Source organism: Populus euphratica, unplaced genomic scaffold (genome assembly GCF_000495115.2).
Source record: "Populus euphratica unplaced genomic scaffold, PopEup_1.0 scaffold118.1, whole genome shotgun sequence".
Classification (NCBI taxonomy): domain Eukaryota; kingdom Viridiplantae; phylum Streptophyta; class Magnoliopsida; order Malpighiales; family Salicaceae; genus Populus; species Populus euphratica.
In genome coordinates this window covers 332,641-353,217 of record NW_011500007.1, presented here as the reverse complement: position 1 = coordinate 353,217, position 20,577 = coordinate 332,641, and the positions used below count along the sequence as shown (strand labels likewise).

The 20,577-nt window shown below is 32.0% G+C and overlaps 2 protein-coding genes across 6 annotated transcripts; both read right to left on the bottom strand.

The window, feature by feature from the left end:
* Positions 1 to 1,489: 1,489 nt before the first annotated feature.
* LOC105141253 (aspartic proteinase A1-like) lies at positions 1,490 to 8,916 on the bottom strand. 2 transcript variants are annotated; one of them, XM_011048429.1, is made up of 14 exons: positions 8,905 to 8,916; positions 5,210 to 5,587; positions 5,047 to 5,107; positions 4,413 to 4,507; positions 4,204 to 4,316; positions 3,899 to 4,067; positions 3,757 to 3,796; positions 3,582 to 3,646; positions 3,075 to 3,188; positions 2,900 to 2,964; positions 2,632 to 2,788; positions 2,437 to 2,556; positions 2,063 to 2,151; positions 1,490 to 1,901 (listed from the first exon to the last, which is right to left on the bottom strand). In XM_011048429.1, exons 2-14 carry the CDS (start codon positions 5,582 to 5,584, stop codon positions 1,817 to 1,819), a joined length of 1,548 nt encoding a protein of 515 aa, XP_011046731.1. In that variant the 5' UTR covers positions 5,585 to 5,587; positions 8,905 to 8,916; the 3' UTR covers positions 1,490 to 1,816. The 2 variants fall into 2 exon arrangements, with proteins under 2 accessions (XP_011046731.1, XP_011046729.1); XM_011048427.1 differs by lacking the exon at positions 8,905 to 8,916 and adding an exon at positions 5,682 to 5,833.
* A 6,749-nt stretch (positions 8,917 to 15,665) lies between these two features.
* On the bottom strand, positions 15,666 to 20,577 carry LOC105141251 (SWAP (Suppressor-of-White-APricot)/surp domain-containing protein). 4 transcript variants are annotated; one of them, XM_011048423.1, is made up of 4 exons: positions 20,225 to 20,577; positions 19,230 to 19,381; positions 17,932 to 18,753; positions 15,666 to 17,479 (listed from the first exon to the last, which is right to left on the bottom strand). In XM_011048423.1, the coding sequence occupies exons 1-4, from the start codon at positions 20,469 to 20,471 to the stop codon at positions 15,872 to 15,874; spliced, it is 2,829 nt and encodes a 942-aa protein (XP_011046725.1). In that variant the 5' UTR covers positions 20,472 to 20,577; the 3' UTR covers positions 15,666 to 15,871. The 4 variants fall into 4 exon arrangements, with proteins under 4 accessions (XP_011046725.1, XP_011046728.1, XP_011046726.1 ...); XM_011048426.1 differs by adding an exon at positions 18,990 to 19,076 and having other exon boundaries at positions 19,230 to 20,547; XM_011048424.1 differs by having other exon boundaries at positions 19,526 to 20,547.

Genomic DNA, 20,577 nt, shown 5'->3' with positions numbered 1-20,577 from the left:
TGGTATCAAAGCCTTGATAACTAAGCTGTCATGAGTTCGAATTTCACCATTCTTATTTATTTGATAAAAATTAAACACAAAATAAAGTAGACCTATATAAATTTTAAATCCAAAGGACTTTCACTTAGAAGGTTGTGTTAGAGAATAATATAAATCATATTCTTGGACAGTTTAAACTATTGAATTGAGTTAATTCTTTGATATTTATATATTATATACGAGGACAATTTTATTTTCAATCCTTTTTAAAGTTTTTATTTAGCCTACGATGTAAAATATAATATGAAAGTAAAAACATGATCAAACATTGTGAGATTTTTTTTTGTAATTATCCCAAATTAAAAATAAAATTCCTATCCATAGATGTTTGAGCTTGACCTAAAAATTAAAAATTCTAGTCATTTGGATGAAGCACAAATCCTGGCCATTCAGGCAAACCATAAATTGCTAGACACTTCAGCGTAACATCTACACCTACTCACCTTGGGTTGTTCAAAATAATATCTATAAACACCTCAATACATTTTTATGTTTCTAAGAAGTCACAGTGCCATTGCACACCACTTGCTAGTGCATGTGCATGCCTATGCACCCTCTATAAATTATTCATGCAAAGCAAAAACATCTCCATCAATGATACAACAAGCATCACTGACCAATAATAAACACTAACCTCTTCATCAATTGTATTTATTTTCTCCACGTGAGGTCACTCTCCATAATTACTACACATACCATAAAGCACCTACAACTACACTAATCACAAAATATTTGATATCATGCCACAAGATAAGACATTGAAGCTAAGCAAGCTAAAGCTAAAGGCTTCACACTACACACCAGTCCATTAAACAAGAACACATTACCCATGTTTTCTCCTACTATTTTTTATATATTAATTTTTTCTCCATTTATCAGCTATTGAAGGGTCTCCTATTTTGACAAGAAAATTCTTTTACAAGAAAAACCAAGCACAGAGACAGCCTCCATTCAAACCCGCAGGCCATGAAAAACCCAATCCAACCCTCAAATTTTCACAACTTCTATACACACATGTTGAAGATTTTTATCCATCTTCACCCTACAATCCTGCTATTATTCGAAAAAAGCCTTCGTGGTCAGATCAATCTCTGCATGACGGATTCCTACATGTATGAAATCATGGCTCATTCATCCTCCATCCTTCTCCCACTCCAGAATTCAAGATCATTTTTCAACCTATTAAGCTATTTATCCTGATACAAGGGCGATAACCAGACCTACGTTTACGTCAAAACAGACCTTTTTCTTGGAAGAGGCGTATTTAGTAAAGAAATATGAGGCCAAAGAATGCTAGAACCCAACTTCCAAGATGTGAAACGCGGATGGACTATTCTCTCCTCACACAAACAAGCGTCCACTCGGGAGTGCATAAATCCCAAAATAAGCCAGATAAGGAAATACTCGCCTTCACATTTTCTATAAAGAACCTAATCCAGAAACAGCAAGATCACAGAATTTTAACCGAGATTAACTTCTCATGTCCAATGAAAGGCTATTCAATCAACAACTACAGTTGCCTAGAGGGATAATCTTTATTTCGCAAGCACAAATACATTGAACTTCAGCACATTTAAGTGTTTACTTGAAACTTAAAATGACCACTGAAATATAATACGTAAGCAGTGGTCTGCAACACACCAAGCAGATATACACATGCGAGTTTCATGGGAAACTTCGAGCACTTCGAAGACAACCATGAAACAAATGGTATGGTTTAAACATGCTGGTATAAGAGGTGGATAACGCTAGAACAAACCAATGCCAAACCATTTGACTAAGAAGCTTCAGCAAATCCAACTCTCATATTGCCATAATCGAAAACTGTGTGGAAGCGACCCATAAAGACATCACCCAAGATCCTGCATTGCAATAAATATTAGTATGAACTAGGAACTTAACAATCCAGTGATCCCAATAAGGTTAAAACACTCATTTAAACTACAACAATCATCCAATGTGATTATTGAAACCATTTAGTCACTTGGAAGAATGTAGTATCTGAGAAAGAGGCAGGGAGTACCAGAGAGGACCGCGAGGTGGTGGTACATCCAGTGCTGTGAATCCACTAATGCATTGAGCTACATCTCCCTCGCCAACTTTGAGGACATACTGTGGCATCACCAGAAACAGACAAGCAAACAAGAATACAGATCAGAACTTGTAACGTGCTGGTGAGTCAAATGCTCATTTGCATTAGGAATCTAAGTTACATATGAAAAATAGTGTCAGCCACAGTAAGCTCGTCACTGGAACTAATGACATTAAGCCCCAAGAGACAGCACTGACAATATCTAATTCATTTCTCCAGGTAGCCCACAGGCATGATACCACATTTGTTCTATCAGGCATATCTTAAAAGCTACAACCCGTAAACCCATAAAGATTACACCATACCTGCTCAGGGCTAAGGTCAAAAACCCTTCCACCAATTGTAAATGAAACATTGGGCATGGAAGACAAACCATCACAATCAACAGCTGATTCTCCCATGGGACTGGGCAGTCGTTCACATAGCTGCAATAACAAGATGAGACCATGAGTAAGCATTAACTCACGGGAATATGCTAATTACAACCATGGTTGATTTACCTCATTGACATAGTCAAGAATGCGCTCTTGTGTTTGATTCTGCTTAAGTTGGTTCTGCATCCACACAACAGCCATCTCACAAGTAGAGCACATTGCATCATGAAAACCATCTGATGCCTTCTGAGCATGTTCATTCACTACACTCTCAATGCCCACACTGATCAACTCGGAAGTAATTCAAGGAGCAAGGAGCAATATTAGCTATGCCAGAAGTAGAATAGATGTATCTTTAGACATGTGCAATAATGAAAAGCATTTCATGTCTAACCTTACACCTCGTGTCCCATCAAATGTGCACAAACCAATTTGTGAGCAAATTTTTTGTGGTTGGTCCTAACATGTGATAGCAATAATAATTCGAAAATCAAACAGGGAAAAGCAATCAGAAAATGAACTTCACATCACACTGGCAAGAATGGTATATTCAGCAGCTTAGAATGTACCTTTGCTAAAAGCATCTCAATTATGGTGTCTCCATATTGAGCAACAACTTCCTTGCACTCTTGACTGACAACTCCAGTGGCTCCAATTGCATGGTTCACTTCAGTAATAATAGTCTGGAAATGAAATACAAAATAACAGTAGTTAGACACAGACCAGCAAATTCAAGCAGTGAACATCATACACATTGATGCTAGAAAGGAAAAAAAAGAAAGAGATTGCTATGTTACAAAATTAGGTGAGCAGAGAAGAGAACCAAGTGCGAATAAGATTAAACATTGTTCATTGTTATATATGGAACAATGTTTAATAGAGATTCATAAAAACAAGCATGACATCTAATTCCTCATTTAGAAGCAAAGGCAATACAACGAATCCTTAGTTATTGATCTAGCTTGGAACTCCCATCATCTTCTGTGAGAAGAAGATTTGGTCAAACTAGACAGTTCATAAGCAAAAGGCGGGCTACACGGAGAAATTATGCAAACTAAATGAGGTTTAATACACACCGTAGGACCAGCTAACAAAGAGGTTCCAGAATCAGCAATTGCTGCACAGCCACTGGCACAAAATCCTGAAACAGATATGGTAAAATCATGATGGCAACCAATGAAATTATGGAATAAATCATTCCACATCTCCCCAGTACAGAGTTGCAAATCTAGTTAAAAGAACTTTGCTAACCAGAAGTTTGACCACCAATCAAGACATCACCCATGTCAAACTGCCAAATAAAAAGGAAAGGAAAAGTAAGCATCTTCAATGTTGAATTGAACCAAATGCCGACATATAGTATAACAGTAGATTGGACAATTGGAACACCAACCTGCCAATATCCTTTCTGTGTCACAGGGACATATGTGTGCTCACCCTTGTAATGATCAGGATCTACCCCACCAAAAACAATTTCACCCCCTTCTTTTTCATCAGCATTGCGGTTAAACCAGAAAGAAAAAACTGGCTCTTTAACAAGACCCTGGTCAACCATGTTGTACCTGAAGAAATTCTAAAGTTAGAGAACTGATTAATGAAGTCTGGGCATCTTTGTCTTATCGATTCATGAAAGATCAATACAACAAAAATGAACAATCTATGACACAACCCAACGAAAGCAATGTGCAAATTACACACCACACAGGTACAGCCTTTCCAACCGAAATTTCTTGAAATCCAAGTCCAAGAATGCCATCAAACTTAGCCACCAGAAAGGTGACGCTGGGCTCCCTGGTAGCTTCAATAAATTCCTGAAATTAACAAGCCTTGCTAGTTAGTGCATACCATCAACTGAAACCACCATATTAGTGCACTCAATTTTCAAGTAACCATCACCTTCACGTTACCTGATTCTTAACCACGAGATCACCAACTTTTACATGGTCTTGGCTAAAGAAGCCAGAAATAGCTCCAGTTCCATAGTGGATCTCTGCTGATTTTCCTGTGCATGCATTACGTTCATGTTACTCTCCCTATCATCTGTAGCTAAGTTTCGCCAAACGATGAATATGTTCACATACTCATACTAACAAGCACTTAGCAACAAGTGTTAATTGGTGATCAATATTCGATGATGCCGTACTGTTACTGTTACTGCAGCATCTCAACAATGAATTCATCCTTACAGTCAATACACCCCCCTCCCAAACCCACCCCAAAACAAACAATTACACGTCATAGTAGCATATATAAAACAACCTTGATGGCAGGACAAGAATCATTTAAAAGCACAAGGCATACATGTCCCACATAACCACATCTCCGAAGTGAAGATATGTTAGAAAAACATTCAAGACCCATCAGAAGGAGTTTACAGATGATATATGACATACTTGCAAGTCTTTTATTGGGAAGACAGACGCTATATGACCATGTAGTAAACGCCCCAGACTCCATTATCACGCAAGAAACTCAAACAAACTTAACGCAAAATGATCAAGTAAGAAATCCCACAACTAAGATAAAAACAAACAAACAAACCATTTTCCTTGTAGGTGCGCGAATGGCTTGACTTGTACTTCGAGTGGAAATAACAAGCAACCTGCAACAACACACAAGATGATGAAATCCAATCCTTTGTCATAAAAGAAGACAGAATACGCAAAAATAAAAATAAAAAATGAAAGCAAAGCGAAGAACTCACAGAGAAATAGCACTTGGAAGAAGGAACCCAGAGATTAGAACTCCCAGTGTCAAATATTACAGTGAACTTTTGTGGGGGAGTCCCAATACCAATCTCCCCAAAGTACTGAGCATCCATGTAATTCTTTAGCGAAACAATATCAGTATCCTCTGCATCTCCTCCTAAATTCCTAAGAAGATGGTACTTTTTAATAGAGTCTCCTTCCTTGGACTCAAGCTTGGCAGCCAATCGGTTGTTCCGTTCATATTTCCTCTTCTTCAGTCCGATTCTAATCAACCCATCATTCGGCGGCGAAAGCGTAGAGGAAATCATAGGCAACAGAAGAAAACATAGGAAAAGCGTCGCTGCTGCGACTGGTTTCAATATCGTTCCCATTTTCTGAAATTTACACAACAAAATTAACCAAAACCCAAAGGAGATTATGAGTTAACTACATCGCATGATTACGGTTGCGTTTAAAACAAAAACTTACAGTTTATTATTCCTTTTCTTTTCTTTTTGATGATCTGATGAGCAAGAGGATGGTAGCTCAGAGAAGAAAGAAATTTTGTATGTTAGGAACCAACTTTGTTGACTTTCTTTCTCTTTGTTTTTTATATAAGGAGGATGGTGAGATTTACAAAGGAGTGTCCAGATATTTTAACCCTCCGGTTCCTTTCCTCCGGTTTCATATTTTTCTTCTTTATTTAATGTTTTTTTTTAATATTAGAATAATACTTGTTTTTTAAAGTTTTTTATTTAAAAATATATTAATATAATATTTTTTAATTCATTTTTAACATCAATAATCTAAAAATATAAAAAAATTTGAAATTTTTTTAACATCAATAATCTAAAAATATAAAAAATATTTGAAAAAGAATTTTAAAATACAAAAATAAACATGGCATTGCTGTTCTTGTGCGTAAACCACGTTATTCCCTCTATATCAACGTTCTAGTTGTGGATTTCCTAATGTTATCCTAGAGTTAATTATAAATATCCTTTAGTTTATCATAATAAATTAATTAATCCCTCCTTCCTTTTTTCCATCTTATCTATTTCATTTTTACCTTTTAATTTTTCAAAAAATAAAAAATATAATCATAAATGATTAAGTCATAGACGGATTTAAAAATATAAGGATTAATTAATATATAGTTTATGAAATTATGAAAAATAATTAATTAAATTTTGAATTTATTTAGTGTTGTGATTGGAGTTATTTTTTAAATAATTTTTCATATTAAAATTTATGTTAATATTTTTTTATTTTTTTAAAATTATTTTTAATATTAGTATATTAAAATTATTTAAAGACACTAAAAATATATTAATTTAAAATAAATAAATAAAATAAAAATATTTTTAAAATATAAAAATAAACAGTTCTTAATAAACTCTATAACTGAGTTGTATAATTAACTAATGAAAAGTCTTTCTCATGTTTTATTTATATTTTCCATACTAAACTATTTTATTTTTATTATTATTATGTTCAGTGGGGGAGAAGGAAACTTGTAGGCAGAGCCATGCGGAGGCATCATGGAGTCTGACATCGTGGTGTTATGATAAGTAGGAATATCCTTTTCTTTTTCACTAAGTAACGATTTTGAGGGATTAATTTGGTGGGGGCAGCGACTATGACAGCCCATGTTGCTTCTATCTGCTAATGTGTTTTTTATTTTCATTTACGGGTCAATCAAAATTCAGAGGAGATGAAAGTGGATAGGACATTCAGCCCATGCTGCAGGTATGGACAATTTATGTGGGCTCCACTTGAAACGTTGCTTCTTCGTTTAAATCGATTAAAGTTAAAATTAACCTAAATATAATAATAATGTTTGTTAAAAAAACCAAATATAAAGGAAAAAAACAGATTTAGGGTATAACATGCTTTTTAAAATATATATATTTTGAATATATTAAAATAATATTTTTTTTATTTTTTTAAATTTATTTTTTTAAATACTTCAAAACAATCCAACAACACAACAAAATTTAATTTAAAAAAAAATGAATTTATTTTTGAAAAAACTGGTTAAAATGTTGACCTAGACAGACAATTAGATTAGTAAAAAATGACAAGGTTGAAATGGACCAATTCTCTTCCCTGTCGATGTCTATGATTAATAAATTCAAATTAAAAATTATTAGGTAAATTTAGTTGATGATGTAAAATAATACATTAAATCAATAGGACTTTTACATTTGCTCATATTATAATTTTTATGAACGACATTTAAAACCGCGTTTGACTACCAACACCCAAAATGATACCTCCTCTGTTATCATTTGATTACGAAAATGTAGAGTGAAAGGCTTAGTTTAGAAATGATAATGATATTCACGGTTTAGATTTCTATTATATTTATGCTTTACTTATTATTGAACGAGTAAAAATTTTAAATATTTATTTTTTATTTATTAGGTTTTGCATTTGAAAAATTTATTATCTAAATACTATTTATTATTCAACATATAATATATACATAAAACATTTGTATTTTTAAAATAAAATATAATATATACGTATTCTAATATTGATATAATACCAATATATTAAATGACAATATTATATGTGTGTTAGCCAGTATTGGGATTTACATATATTATTTTAAAAACATAAATTCTCTATGTGTGTCTTAGGTAAAAATTAAGTCAAGCCTGACAATATTTATAGTCTATAAATTACCCATCAAATAATGTAATTATGAAATAACATATCTATTCGGATTGTGTGTGTGCGTGTTTTAGATAACAATTAATTCAAGTTTGACAATATCTATACTCTATTAATTATTTATCAAATAAAATAATTATAAAATAACATATCCATTCGGATTATTATTCATTGAGTTTAGATGAAAATATCATTCTTGGTTTGGCCTCACACTTAAAAGCAAATGTTGGAGCTTTTTTATATTTTAATTCTAAATTATATTATATGTGTGTATTAATGAATATTATATACATATTTAATAGTAAATTTATATTAGGTATGGACAATTTATGTGGGCTCCACTTAAAACGTTGCTTCTTCGTTTAAATAAATCGGTTAAAGTTAAAATTAATCTAAATATAATAATAATGTTTGTTAAAAAAACCAAATATAAAGGAAAAAAACAGATTTAGGGTATAACATGCTTTTTAAAATATATATATTTTGAATATATTAAAATAATATTTTTTTATTTTTTAAAATTTATTTTTTCAAACACTTCAAAACAATCCAACAACACAACAAAATTTAATTTAAAATAAAAAAATCAATTTATTTTTAAAAAAACCGGTTAAAATATTGACCCAAACAGACAATTAAATTAGTAAAAAATGACCAGATTGAAATGGACCAATTCTCTTCCCTGTCGATGTCTATGATTAATAAATTCAAATTAAAAATTATTAGGTAAATTTAGTTGATGATGTAAAATAATACATTAAATCAATAGGACTTTTACATTTGCTCATATTATAATTTTTATGAACGACATTTAAAACCGCGTTTGACTACCAACACCCAAAATGATACCTCCTCTATTATCATTTGATTACGAAAATGTAGAGTGAAAGGCTTCGTTTAGAAATGATAATGATATTCACGGTTTAGATTTCTATTATATTTATGCTTTACTTATTATTGAACGAGTAAAGAATTTAAATATTTATTTTTTATTTATTAGGTTTTGCATTTGAAAAATCTATTATCTAAATACTATTTATTATTCAACATATAATATATACATAAAACATTTATATTTTTAAAATAAAATATAATATATGCATATTCTAATATTGATATAATACCAATATATTAAATGACAATATCATATGTGTGTTAGCCAATATTGGGATTTACATATATTATTTTAAAAACATAAATCCTCTATGTGTGTCTTAGGTGAAAATTAAGTTAAGCCTGACAATATTTATATTATGAAATAATATATCCATTCGGATTGTGCATGCGCGTGTTTAAGATAAGAATTAATTTAAGTTTGATGATATCTATACTCTATTAATTATTTATCGAGTAAGATAATTATAAAATAACATATCCATTCGGATCATTATTCATTAAGTTTAGATGAAAATATCATTCTTGGTTTGGCCTCACACTTAAAAGCAAATGTTGGAGCTTTTTTATATTTTAATTCTAAATTATATTATATGTGTGTATTAATGAATATTATATACATATTTAATAGTAAATTTATATTTTATTTTATAAATATATATATATATATATATAATAGTTGATATATGGATCTTTTGTTATTTTTACTATGATGTTCTTTTCAATTGTATATTTAACTAAATATTTTTTTTATATTTTTATCATTTGAAAAGCATTTATTATCATTAAAGTTTCATCACTCTAAAAACTTAAATCGTTATCTTAAATATTAAACATTTATTTAGAATGTGAATCTTTTCAATAATGACTAATCTTCCTCTAAATATAACAATCTTAACTTTATAAGACTTTACGTTGATTGAGAGCTTTTTATAGCAAAATATGCCTTTTAAACGACAATATGTTTATCCTCCCATATTACCTATATAAAAGCATTATATTTTAGGTTGTTTCATAATCTATCTGCACTTTTAATAAAGATGTTTTTGCTATCTTGAAAGGAATAAGCCATTTTTAAGATGAAAAAAAGGCTTCTCATATCTACTACCTAGTTAATGCAGCAAACTCTTAGGATAAAAGTTGCTTAGTATGCTCTACAAGGACCTGATCATTAAGGTTATTCACCCCTCTCCTTAACAATCCAAAGATCTCTCTAACATTCTTTAACATAGATTATTTTTATTAATCATCTTTAGGATATGTTTATAGATTAGACATTTCTTATATGATTTTAGAAGATATAAAGGTTATTAAGTAATTAAAAGTACTATGAAAAGAATTTTTTTTGTTAGAATCACTCTTAAAATGTTATCAAGAACATACTAATATAAGAGGCTTATCTTTAAGATTGATGATATGGTAACCATAGTTTGTCAATTAAGAATGAAGGTTTTTTTTATCCTTTAAAGATATAAAAGGAAAAGAGGTTTTAGTCTCTTCATCCTCTACACCCATTAGAGAGCTAAAATATTCTTCTTTTTAAGGTTATTGCAAAGAAGATGGTGGTATTAATCAATATTCATAAACAATATTTTGCATCCTCATTTCATTTATAATTGTGCCTTTAATAGTTGTACTAGCATTAATGCTTGCCTCTCCAGTCCTTTTCCTTTTCAACAAAACTTTAATCAATATATTTAATCTCTCTATAGTAGTTTTTCTAACATAACTAACATATAACAATGTAAAAGACTCTCTTTTAATGATCATGTCCATATAGACTTTAGAATAGTCAATGGCTAAAGCATGAATTTGTAAAGGTTTTTCTTTAAAAACACAAGTGAAGTATATATATGTTTAGAAGATTAATTTAATGGTAAGAAAGAGATCTAGTTTGGGCACTTATAAAAGATAAAACATGAGCATTTTTAGAAAAAAAGACATTAATAATTAGTGGTTAGGTAATATTCTTATAAATAACAACAATAATAATAATAATTGGTGGTATAATGTTTGGTATTTAGTTGGAAGAAGAATATAATGCCTATAAAATCATCTTCATAATAATGATCATTGGTTTAAGAGTAGTTTCAGGAACTGGTACCTAGAAAGCATAAGAAAATAAGGTAATAATGAGGTTTGAAAAATAAGTCAGCATGTAGTTTGTTATGATTAACTTACTTATCATAGTCCTAATCTTTAATCGAGTAATGAGAGCTTATTCAACGATTGACATGTGTTATGGTTTAACATAACTAAATGATGTTAGTGGTAGAGAACCATTCATAGTCTGGGAACCTAGACAAGGAGAACAAATTAATAATACAAGGTAGGTTAAAAAAAAATATAGTTACACATGTTAAAGATCAAAATGTTCTTACAAGAAGCTTTAAGAGTATGCCTTTCTGTTGGCCTTCTAACTTGATTTTTTATGATTTTTGTTTTGCTATTGTAAATAAAAGATATCTCATCAAAGAAGAATTTGTTTCTCATTTTTTATAAAGAAACACTAAAGATGATGTTTGTCACATTGACTCGTCCTGTTTCTTGTTAAAGAAAAGGATTTTTTTTTTTGTATTGAAAGGGGAGGGAGAAAGGTCTTATTTTAAAAAGGAGTTACCACCTACTATTACGATTATTAGAAAACTCTAACTAGTTTGTAGAGTTCTAAGGTAAAGGACTTGTTATGCTAAAAAAAAAATATTATCACCTTAAAAAATCATACCTCAGATAAGTTGCATTGTTATTTATCTTTTATTCCTAATAAGCTTGTTATACCTAATTTGTTAGTGGTTTACCTAGGTAATAATGAGTCTACTACAATGAGTTAAACACTAGGTAGTTGGTTAAAGTCTAATCATTCTAAGATTCATCTATGTCATTTCTCATTATTATCTTTTTATACTAATTGGTGAATTGAGATGTTAATAGTTGGTGATTATTAATCATGACTTAAAACCAACAGTATATTAAGCCATATTAATGAATAACAAATGGGTTTATGTTGGGCTTATTGAACCTAGCCTAAATTATAGCAAAGGTTTATGGATCGGTTCATCCATCTTATTGTACCCACGATTTAGTCACAATATTTGATGAATAATAAAGATTATATGCCCCAATTATATCCAAGTAATGACCACAATGGATTTATATACTTGAAATAGAATTTAGTGACATGAGGGTTCCTTGTGGACTAAATTTTGACAATGATTTTTTTAGAATTCATTTGTCATGCGATGTGTTTTTTAACTTTCATTTTAATTTTAGTTGGTTCCACCTAATCAATGTTTATTCACACCGGTACTATGACTTATGTATGTATAACCATATTAAAAGGACAAGTTATTCAAAGCCAATATATTTACATCATATATGAATGAACTATATTGTCATCTTCAATCAACATCTATAAGTAATGACCTTTAATGGTTCATGTACATTAGGAATCGTTGATGGATGACTAATGAAAAAAGGTTTGATGCATTTAAAAAAAAAACTTTAATTTTGAAAAATTAAATTACAAGATGAAGGTTTTACTCCTAATCAACTTTCAAAGTAATGATTTCTCTTAATTCATTTAATTTATCCATTATAGGTGAATCACATTTTCACAATTGAAAATTTTACTTAGAAATTAAAAAAACATGATTGAGAACTAAATGAGGAATTTATGTATAAAAAAAATACTGGAATGCTGGCCTTTTAAAAACCTTTTAATATGGGTCGAACTTTTAATGGGTTTTATAAAAAAGTTATAAATAACACGAGATGGCATGCCTGCGCACTTCCGCGGGCTTATAAAACAAATATACTTGATAGTGTTATAATTGTGAGAAAATGCTAGATAAGTAATAAAAACTAAAGGTATGATGAAACTAACATTTCATGATAGGAAAAAAAGTTGTGATGGTGATAAAAAAACTTAGAGACTAAACTAAATGATTTGTAGCAATTCATAGTGTTTTGTGAGGATAGATACAGTCCTTTTACCACATGATTTAGTTTTTCTGTTAATAAAAAGAAAAAAAATTACAAAGCTAAATTCTATACTAACTTAATATTAAAAAAAAAACCCAATAAAGATAATTTTGGAAGAAAAAAACCCATGAGAAAAAACGTTGTAACAATTGACAATGTTTCGAGAGGAAAACTATAATACTTTCTCCAATAAAATCAACAACGATAATTTTATAAAAATTATAAAAAAATAATTTAGACAATTACTATAACAATTCATAGTGTTTTATGAGAAAAACTACAAAACTTTTCCCATATGATTTAGCTTTATTGTAATTATAATGCTTAACCAACTCAATATTAAAAAAAAACTCGACAAAGATAATTTTGGAAAAAATCATATGAGAAAACACTACAACAATTCATAGTGTTTTAAAGGAAAAAAATTACAAAGTTAAATTATCAATAAGCTCAATATTAAAAAAATAAAATTGACAGAGATAATTTTAAAAAAAAATAACAAAAAAAAGTAGGGAAAAAAAATCATTTTGGAAACATTGTAGCAATTCATAGTGTTTTGTAATGAAAGTTACAGTGTTCCCCACATGATTTAGCCTTATTTTTAATGACTTGTAATTATAATTCTCAACTAGCTTAATATTAAAAAATAAAATTGACAAAGAAAATTTAAAAAAAATCATAAGAAAAAAAACTATGTTGAGAGATACTTTAACAATCTACAATGTTTTGTGAGGAAAGCTACAATGCTTTCCCCACATGATTAAGCTTTATTACAAAGTTAAATTATAACCAAATTAATATTAAAAAAATAAAATTGACAAAGACAATTTAAAAAAAATATTATAAAAAAAGAAAGCACAAGAGAAACTAGAAAAAAACCAAGTGGGAAAAAACATTATGGCAATTCATATTAATTTACGAGGAAAGTTACAGTGTTTTTCTCACATATTGTAATTGTAATTTTTAACCGACTCAATATTAAAAAAATAAAATAAAAAAAGATAATTTTGAAGAAAATCATCAAAAAATAAAAACAAAAAAAAACATGTGGAGAAACACTATAGCAATCAATAATGTTTTAAAAAAATTGCTAAACTAAATTCTCAATCAACTCAATATTAAAAAAATAAAATCAACAAAAATAATTAAAAAAATTAAAGAAACTTTATGGGAAAACACCGTAGTAATCCATAATATTTTAAAAAAATTACATAGCAAAATTTTCAACGAGCTCAATATTAAAAAAGTAAAATCGAGAAAGTTAATTTAAAAAAACAAAAAAAAAAGAGGAAAAGTTGGAAAAAAAGAAAGTAATTTTGGAAAAAATAAAAAAAATGAGAAAGTTGGAAAAAAATTGAATAAGTAAAAAAACAAAAAGAGGAATACACTATGGATAACTGTTGTAATTCGCATTAGACGTGGATGAATAGTAAATCACCCACACCCTTTAGCTTATTACTTAATAAATAAATGTCTAAAAATATTAAACATGAGCAAGATGAAAACTTTAAAGAATTATGCCTATATGCACACAAAAAAAAAACTTGAAAACACATTGGATTCATTCGCAATATATATTCATCCATAAAACATGTCATATTGAAAAATAAATACACAGGCAATTCAAAATGTTCGTATATGTAAGCAATCTAATGTCTAAACATCAAAACACATCTTGATGTCATACTGGATTATTCCTTACCAAAAGAGTGAAGTCATTGTTATAAAGGAATAACAGTCTAATTTCATATATCTTTTTGAATTAGACAATCCAAGAACTCTTTGTACCTTAATTAATCTTTTGTTATATCTATCAATCAATATTGGTAATGCTTTATCTTGATGCGCTATTTTTCATAAACATTATAACTCCTTAATATGATAAAATGAAAAAACAAAACACTCACTTATGAAAATAACATATTCTTTCTTAATGGTATTCTTGACATCTTTACTAGTTGCTAAATTTTTAATATAATAAAAAGAAACTTTACTTGTACCCAATTGCCAAGGTGAAGTTTTTCACCTACAATAATTCAGGTGGTGTTCATTTGTTAAAGTCATAACCATCACTTGCTTGAGGATGTAAAAAATGACCCTAGCTAGGTTTGGTTTATTCATGACATAAAACATTATAAATAAAGTGTATTGAACTAATTCCAACTACCTTACCATGTAATATAGGTTGTAAGGCTTGCATGAGCAATAATTATTTCTCTAAATAGAATTGGTCACTAAACCAAGGTAAAGATCTCTACAAGCCAGTATGCTCATACATATTAAAACATACTCCTCCTTTATAGCTTTTATTTTCTGTTATTAGAAAAGAGATATGTAACTTCGAAAAGTCTTTATTACAACAAGGAATTTTATGGATTGGTCATTTTTTCTTACCATGAATATAAAGCTTTCCCTATAGCATTTAAAAGAGAAGTTGCGTAATTGAGTTTTTATCAATCTTTCTCCAAAACAAGTCAATTAAAGGATCAAGGTTGAATATACATCACTAAATTCATGAAATTAGGTTGTAGCCTATAATTATATCAAAAGGCATTATATATGTTTTTTACCATGAAAGGACATTGTTCACTCTTCACTTAGCATTACCCTAAGGCCTTGAAAATATATACGAGTATAAAAACATTTTAAAGCCATAATATGACCTTCTATTAAGACCACAACTATCTTTAACTAGGCATTAATAGGCTTCTTAGACTTGGAGTATAAGAAGTATTTGCCTACCTAATATAACAAGAAAGCAACATAATCCTAGGTTGGGGATTTTGTTTCTTTATTCTCTCATTTTAAAAGATTGTTATTATACTAAGGATACCTATTCATAGCTCTTTAAATTGACTACTGAAGACCTGTAAATAATAAAGGTCACAGAAAGAGCTTGGAAAAGCAACCACCGAGGAATTGCACGTAGCTACATCAATGCAAATGAAATTCAAATTGCACGAGAAGCACATGTAGAGATATACAACGCTATCTTAATAAAACCAGGTACAAAGATATAATCCTAGTTAGGTCCACGACCCACAAAAATTGAAAATCAAATACAACACAAAATACTCTACGTTTTCAAAAACAAAACAAAACCTGCAGATACATGTTGCGGCCACTTACAAGGTCGCCATCAACATGGCCCGTATTTTGGCCCTAAGGTCATCAGAAACCTCAGTAGTTTCAGGTGGCCGAGAAGAGGACCTTGCATCGTTGTACGATTTTGACAAATCCACAGAAGCTTCCCTACTAACACCATCTCCACCCCCACTTGCTTTTGATTGATCTGATTTTGTAAGGATCTCCCCTTCTTCCAAGTCAGCTTCTCTTTCCAAGAGAGATTTCTTCACATGCTTAACGGATTTTCTGTGATGCAGATCCTCATCATCTGATGAGCTACAATGCTTATGCTCATATTGAAAATGTTCGTTAGAAGAGTTGCCGCCCTTGCTTCTATGTTGAGAGTGCTTATGTTCATCATCTAAGAAACTGCTGTGCTTGCGCTTGTGACGAGAGTGCTTGCGCTTGTTATCAGAAGAAGTATCATGTTCATACCCATGCCGAGAATGCCTATGCTCATCATCAGAGGAATAATCATGCTTATGCCTGTGTTGAGAGTGCCTAAGATGAGATTCAAGAGAACTATGCTTACACCCATGTTGATGGCGGCCACTCTCATAATCAGAGGAGCTATAATGCTTCTGTTTATGCTCGCCATCAGTATAGATACCTTGAGCACGATCATGCTCATCATCTGAAGTATGATTGTGGTTATGCCCATGCTGATAATCTTCGTCCTTGGACAAAGTATTTTCTCTTTTTTGTTTGCGTCTATTGCTACTCTGATGTGAGCTATAACGAGATTGTTTCTTCCTGACGAGTTTGTGATCCTGGATTTCTTCCAATTCCCCTTCTTCCCCTTCTTCTTCTCTTTTAGATCTTGAGCGGTACCTTCTCTTTGATCGTCGCTCATTATGGCCACCAGCTGATTCTTTCTTCTCATCTTTATCAGAAGTATTAACATCTAACTGACATAAGCTGCCTTCCCTTTCAAAGCCTGTGAGGTTCACAGTTTGAGTGCCTGAAGCAGAGAGCCCAGATTCAGGTGGTTCTGCAGATAACCCACGCGATGATTCAATCCTTAATGGTGCAGCTCCTCCATTTTTTATCATACTTGCAAACATCTTTGCCCGTTTCAGTCTCTCAGCCTTCAACTTCTGCTCTCTTGTCAAGCTGGCTTCAGAAGAATCAGCCTCACTTGCTGCTGCAATAGCAGCTGTCTGCGCAATAGCCCTCACCACAGGAATAGACGCCCCAGGTTCACCATGATCAAGCCTTTTGCTGGAACTTTGAGGGTGGGAAAGCAAGCTGCTAGGGCCACTGGGTGTCCCACTTTCAGTGTTAGGACCTTGAATGATGCCATTTATTGATGTCTTTGATAGTATTTCTAAACGGGGATTCTTGACACCTTTAGTGGCAGCCTGAAGAATAGCTGCAGCTGCATCCACACTGACACCTACTTGAGGTGGGGTGGCTTTTGAAGGTGGGTCCTGTCCATCCTTCTTTGACTTTCCAATGACCATTTTAAACTTCTCTTTCCTATTGCAATCATATGGTATATCAGATGATGAGAAGGTATCGCTTTTTTCAAGTGCTGCTTTCCTGCCCATCCCATGCGCCAAGGAATCAAGCTTCTCAGAAATGAAGCCAGTGCCAAATGACCTTGACTACAAACAAAGAAACATAGGAGAAATCAGCAAGCCAGAACAGATAAAAAAAAATTCATCATGGCATTATAAAATCAAATCATAAGACCAATAAAAGCAGTTAAAGAAATAGCAGTAACAGAGAAGTTGAAAAATATGTCATGTTCAGTCAATACATGATGACACTGCCATAATCAGTTTAAACAAAAATACTTCAAACTCTCCTAACAAGCAAATAATCCTCCATAAATTCATACTCTGACAGCATATTGATAAATAGAGGATAGCACAACTGCATATCATAACTCAAACCATGTGCAATCCATTAACCCCCCTTACAAACAAGGCATCCAATGCAAAAAGCACAACAACTGCATATCATAACTCAAACCATGTGCAATCCATTAACCCCCCTTACAAACAAGGCATCCAATGCAAAAAGCACATCATAAAAAGCTTTTGGGAGAACGCACCTCCTGAGCTTTATGTAGAGCATTTAGATAGAAGGGATGATATTGGTTAGATGGCAGAAGAAATGGGAACCTTCCATGCTTAGTATCCTGCTGGACAAGAACAGCCTCAAATTCTTTCCCGTTCCTCAAAATGAACTCAACTATCTTCTCAACCACCCTCTTCAAATCAGATGGAGGCTCCAAAATAGATGTTTCCAACTTGGACAGGCTTGATGAATCAGAAACCTGCAACTTATCCACAGTAGAGGAAACCATTTCCAAGGTATCACCTTCTTTCCTCAACCTAGTTGTGGTTCCAGCCTGAGCTACACAGATGGAACGATTTCTTCGTACCAAATGAGCTTTTTCTTTTGAAGGAGTAACTGGATGCTTGGAACTTCCCTTGCCTTTACCAGCTAAATTTAGGGAAGAACCGCCTTCTTCTGATCCAGGAGAGATGATCACAGAATCAGCATTAACAGCTTCCTTGGGGTCCTTTTCTAAAACAGCTGGGGCATCCACAGTTGCACTTTCTTCATTCTCTCCAGAACCATAAGCAGAACCTAGCAATGACAATGCTCCAGCTGGACCACCTGCTTGGTCAAGCACATTCTCCACTCTGTTTTCTTCTTCTATAGCTTTTCTATCAGTGACAGACTTCAAAAGTTCTTCATGATCAACAAGAAACCTAAAGTACGGATGTAGATAATGATCAGGCATCAAGAACCCAAAAGTTGGGTTGTCTCCCTGTTTGACCCTCAAAACAATTTCTGATTGCCCACCATGTTTGCTAACAAAAATGGCAGTTCTTGCAATGATCTGATGCACCTTCTCTGTTGGAGGCTGAAAAATGGACAAAAAATAAATCCTCCTCAATGGTGGGAAATTTAAGCATAGCACAATACCAGTAAAATAGACATCTAGCTGAATACTCCCAAGAAAAACTCCTGATTCTTGATGTATTAGGATAACTATAAATATAAAAACACAGCGCTCAGTGAAGACAGCTATCATCTGATTGCTCTCTAGAGATTAAGATTCCTGTCAAAGTAACATTTTTTTTCCCATCCTAATCCCACCTGCATGGCCCCTTGTCAAGACATCAAAAGAAGACAAGGTGCCCGTGAATGGCAACCTTGAAGGACGCCGATCTCTGCTCCAAGCATCTGAAACTTAGACATGATAAGCCTTAGAAAAACACATGCACCTTAGACAACTATATTTGACCACAATGGACAGGCATCAAACAAACAACATTATCATGATTTAACAATAAAAAAATATACAATGTCAACATTGAAAAAAAAAAGTCTACTCACCAAGTTTCGAACCAAGTGTTCAGGCACTGGGAAAGAGGGGCAAAAACTAGATTCGGCATCCGCATTCTTTTGGTCAGTGTGTTGGTTTCCATATGTAAAAGAAACCGCATTATAGACACCAGCAATCTCCTGAACTGCCTCTGTATCTAAGTCTAAAAATAAGAGAAAAGGAGATCAAAATCAAATGAACACAAGGTCATCTTACTAAAAATGAAATCAAAACTACATATATGACATCGAAAGGGTATCAGCACTGAAAACAGTACACTTAAAAGAAAAGGCAAGAAATGTCTTACTTGTCTCTCTGAAAGTTACATCTTTAGCAAAATCATTTTGATCCTGCAAACTTGGGAAAGGTAATTGAAAGCATACACTACTCATGCAAATGACAAGCTATTACCTAAATTCCCAATTTTTATCTGAACACAATGTTAAAAGGAAATTCATATTTAATTGAAACCAGTAACGTGTCTTCGAACGAACAACGAACATTATAAACGGAGAAGTTCTGTAGCCAGCACATATAGAGCTAATAACTAGACATCGTTTATTAAAGGAGAGGTGCCTATACATAGCATCCACTTAATTAACCCTTTTTCACACTAAAATTCAAATCAAGTGGAGGAATTGTTTCTTTAATTTTTGGATACCAAAAACAAACTACAATGTTCTTCAACTGAGAGAGAAGCAAATCACTCCCATCTATTAACAAAGATACAAGCTTCTAGCATGCAGAATGTGATATATATATTTATATAGTCACATATTTTTTTTTAATTTATAATTCTATAATTTCAAAAAGATCCAATTTCACACACACACACAAATCCAAACTAGCAAAACAATAATTTAAATTCTTCTAAGCTCAAGCTCATCATCTACCACAAATTTCCAAACCTTACCCTAAATACTTAATTTAAATTTTGGAGCAAACAAAAAATACATGTATTAGAGTTAAACAATACAAGATAAATAATAAATTAAAGAAAGAATACCTTGTGGTAGGGAGGGATAGGTTAAATCGAGGTATCGATCGTGATCGAGCTCAGATTCGAGAGAGTCGTGATGTTTGTGACGGTGGCGAGAGCGAGGCGGCGGGGGAGAGGAAAGGAGATGTCGGACGTCGTAACGATCGATGGAGAGAGAGTTCCATTCGACAAGTGCATCGGTGGAGTTGACGAAAGACGCCATCGTATCGTCGTCGAAAAGCAGAGCGTGGCGGCCAAACACTTCCAGATCCATCTTTGGAGTTGGACACTTTCTACAGAAACCCTAGAATTTGTTTTTGGCTACCTAGGGAGGTGGCGTGACTCGGTGGCCGGCTAAGAATATGTTTTGCAGTCTCTTT

What these genes read in the sequence shown, in the direction of transcription:
- LOC105141253 (XM_011048429.1), bottom strand. Translation starts at nt 5,584, where the DNA reads ATGGGAACGATATTGAAACCAGTCGCAGCAGCGACGCTTTTCCTATGT. An exon ending in CTTCCAAGTGCTATTTCTCT is followed by an intron (nt 5,108 to 5,209) that starts GTGAGTTCTTCG and finishes GTGTTGTTGCAG; the next exon opens with GTTGCTTGTTATTTCCACTC. An exon ending in TTCTTGACTATGTCAATGAG is followed by an intron (nt 2,557 to 2,631) that starts GTAAATCAACCA and finishes TTGTTATTGCAG; the next exon opens with CTATGTGAACGACTGCCCAG.
- LOC105141251 (XM_011048423.1), bottom strand. Translation starts at nt 20,471, where the DNA reads ATGGATCTGGAAGTGTTTGGCCGCCACGCTCTGCTTTTCGACGACGAT. An exon ending in CTATCCCTCCCTACCACAAG is followed by an intron (nt 19,382 to 20,224) that starts GTATTCTTTCTT and finishes TCTTATTTTTAG; the next exon opens with ACTTAGATACAGAGGCAGTT. An exon ending in CTCTACATAAAGCTCAGGAG is followed by an intron (nt 17,480 to 17,931) that starts GTGCGTTCTCCC and finishes CTTTGTTTGTAG; the next exon opens with TCAAGGTCATTTGGCACTGG.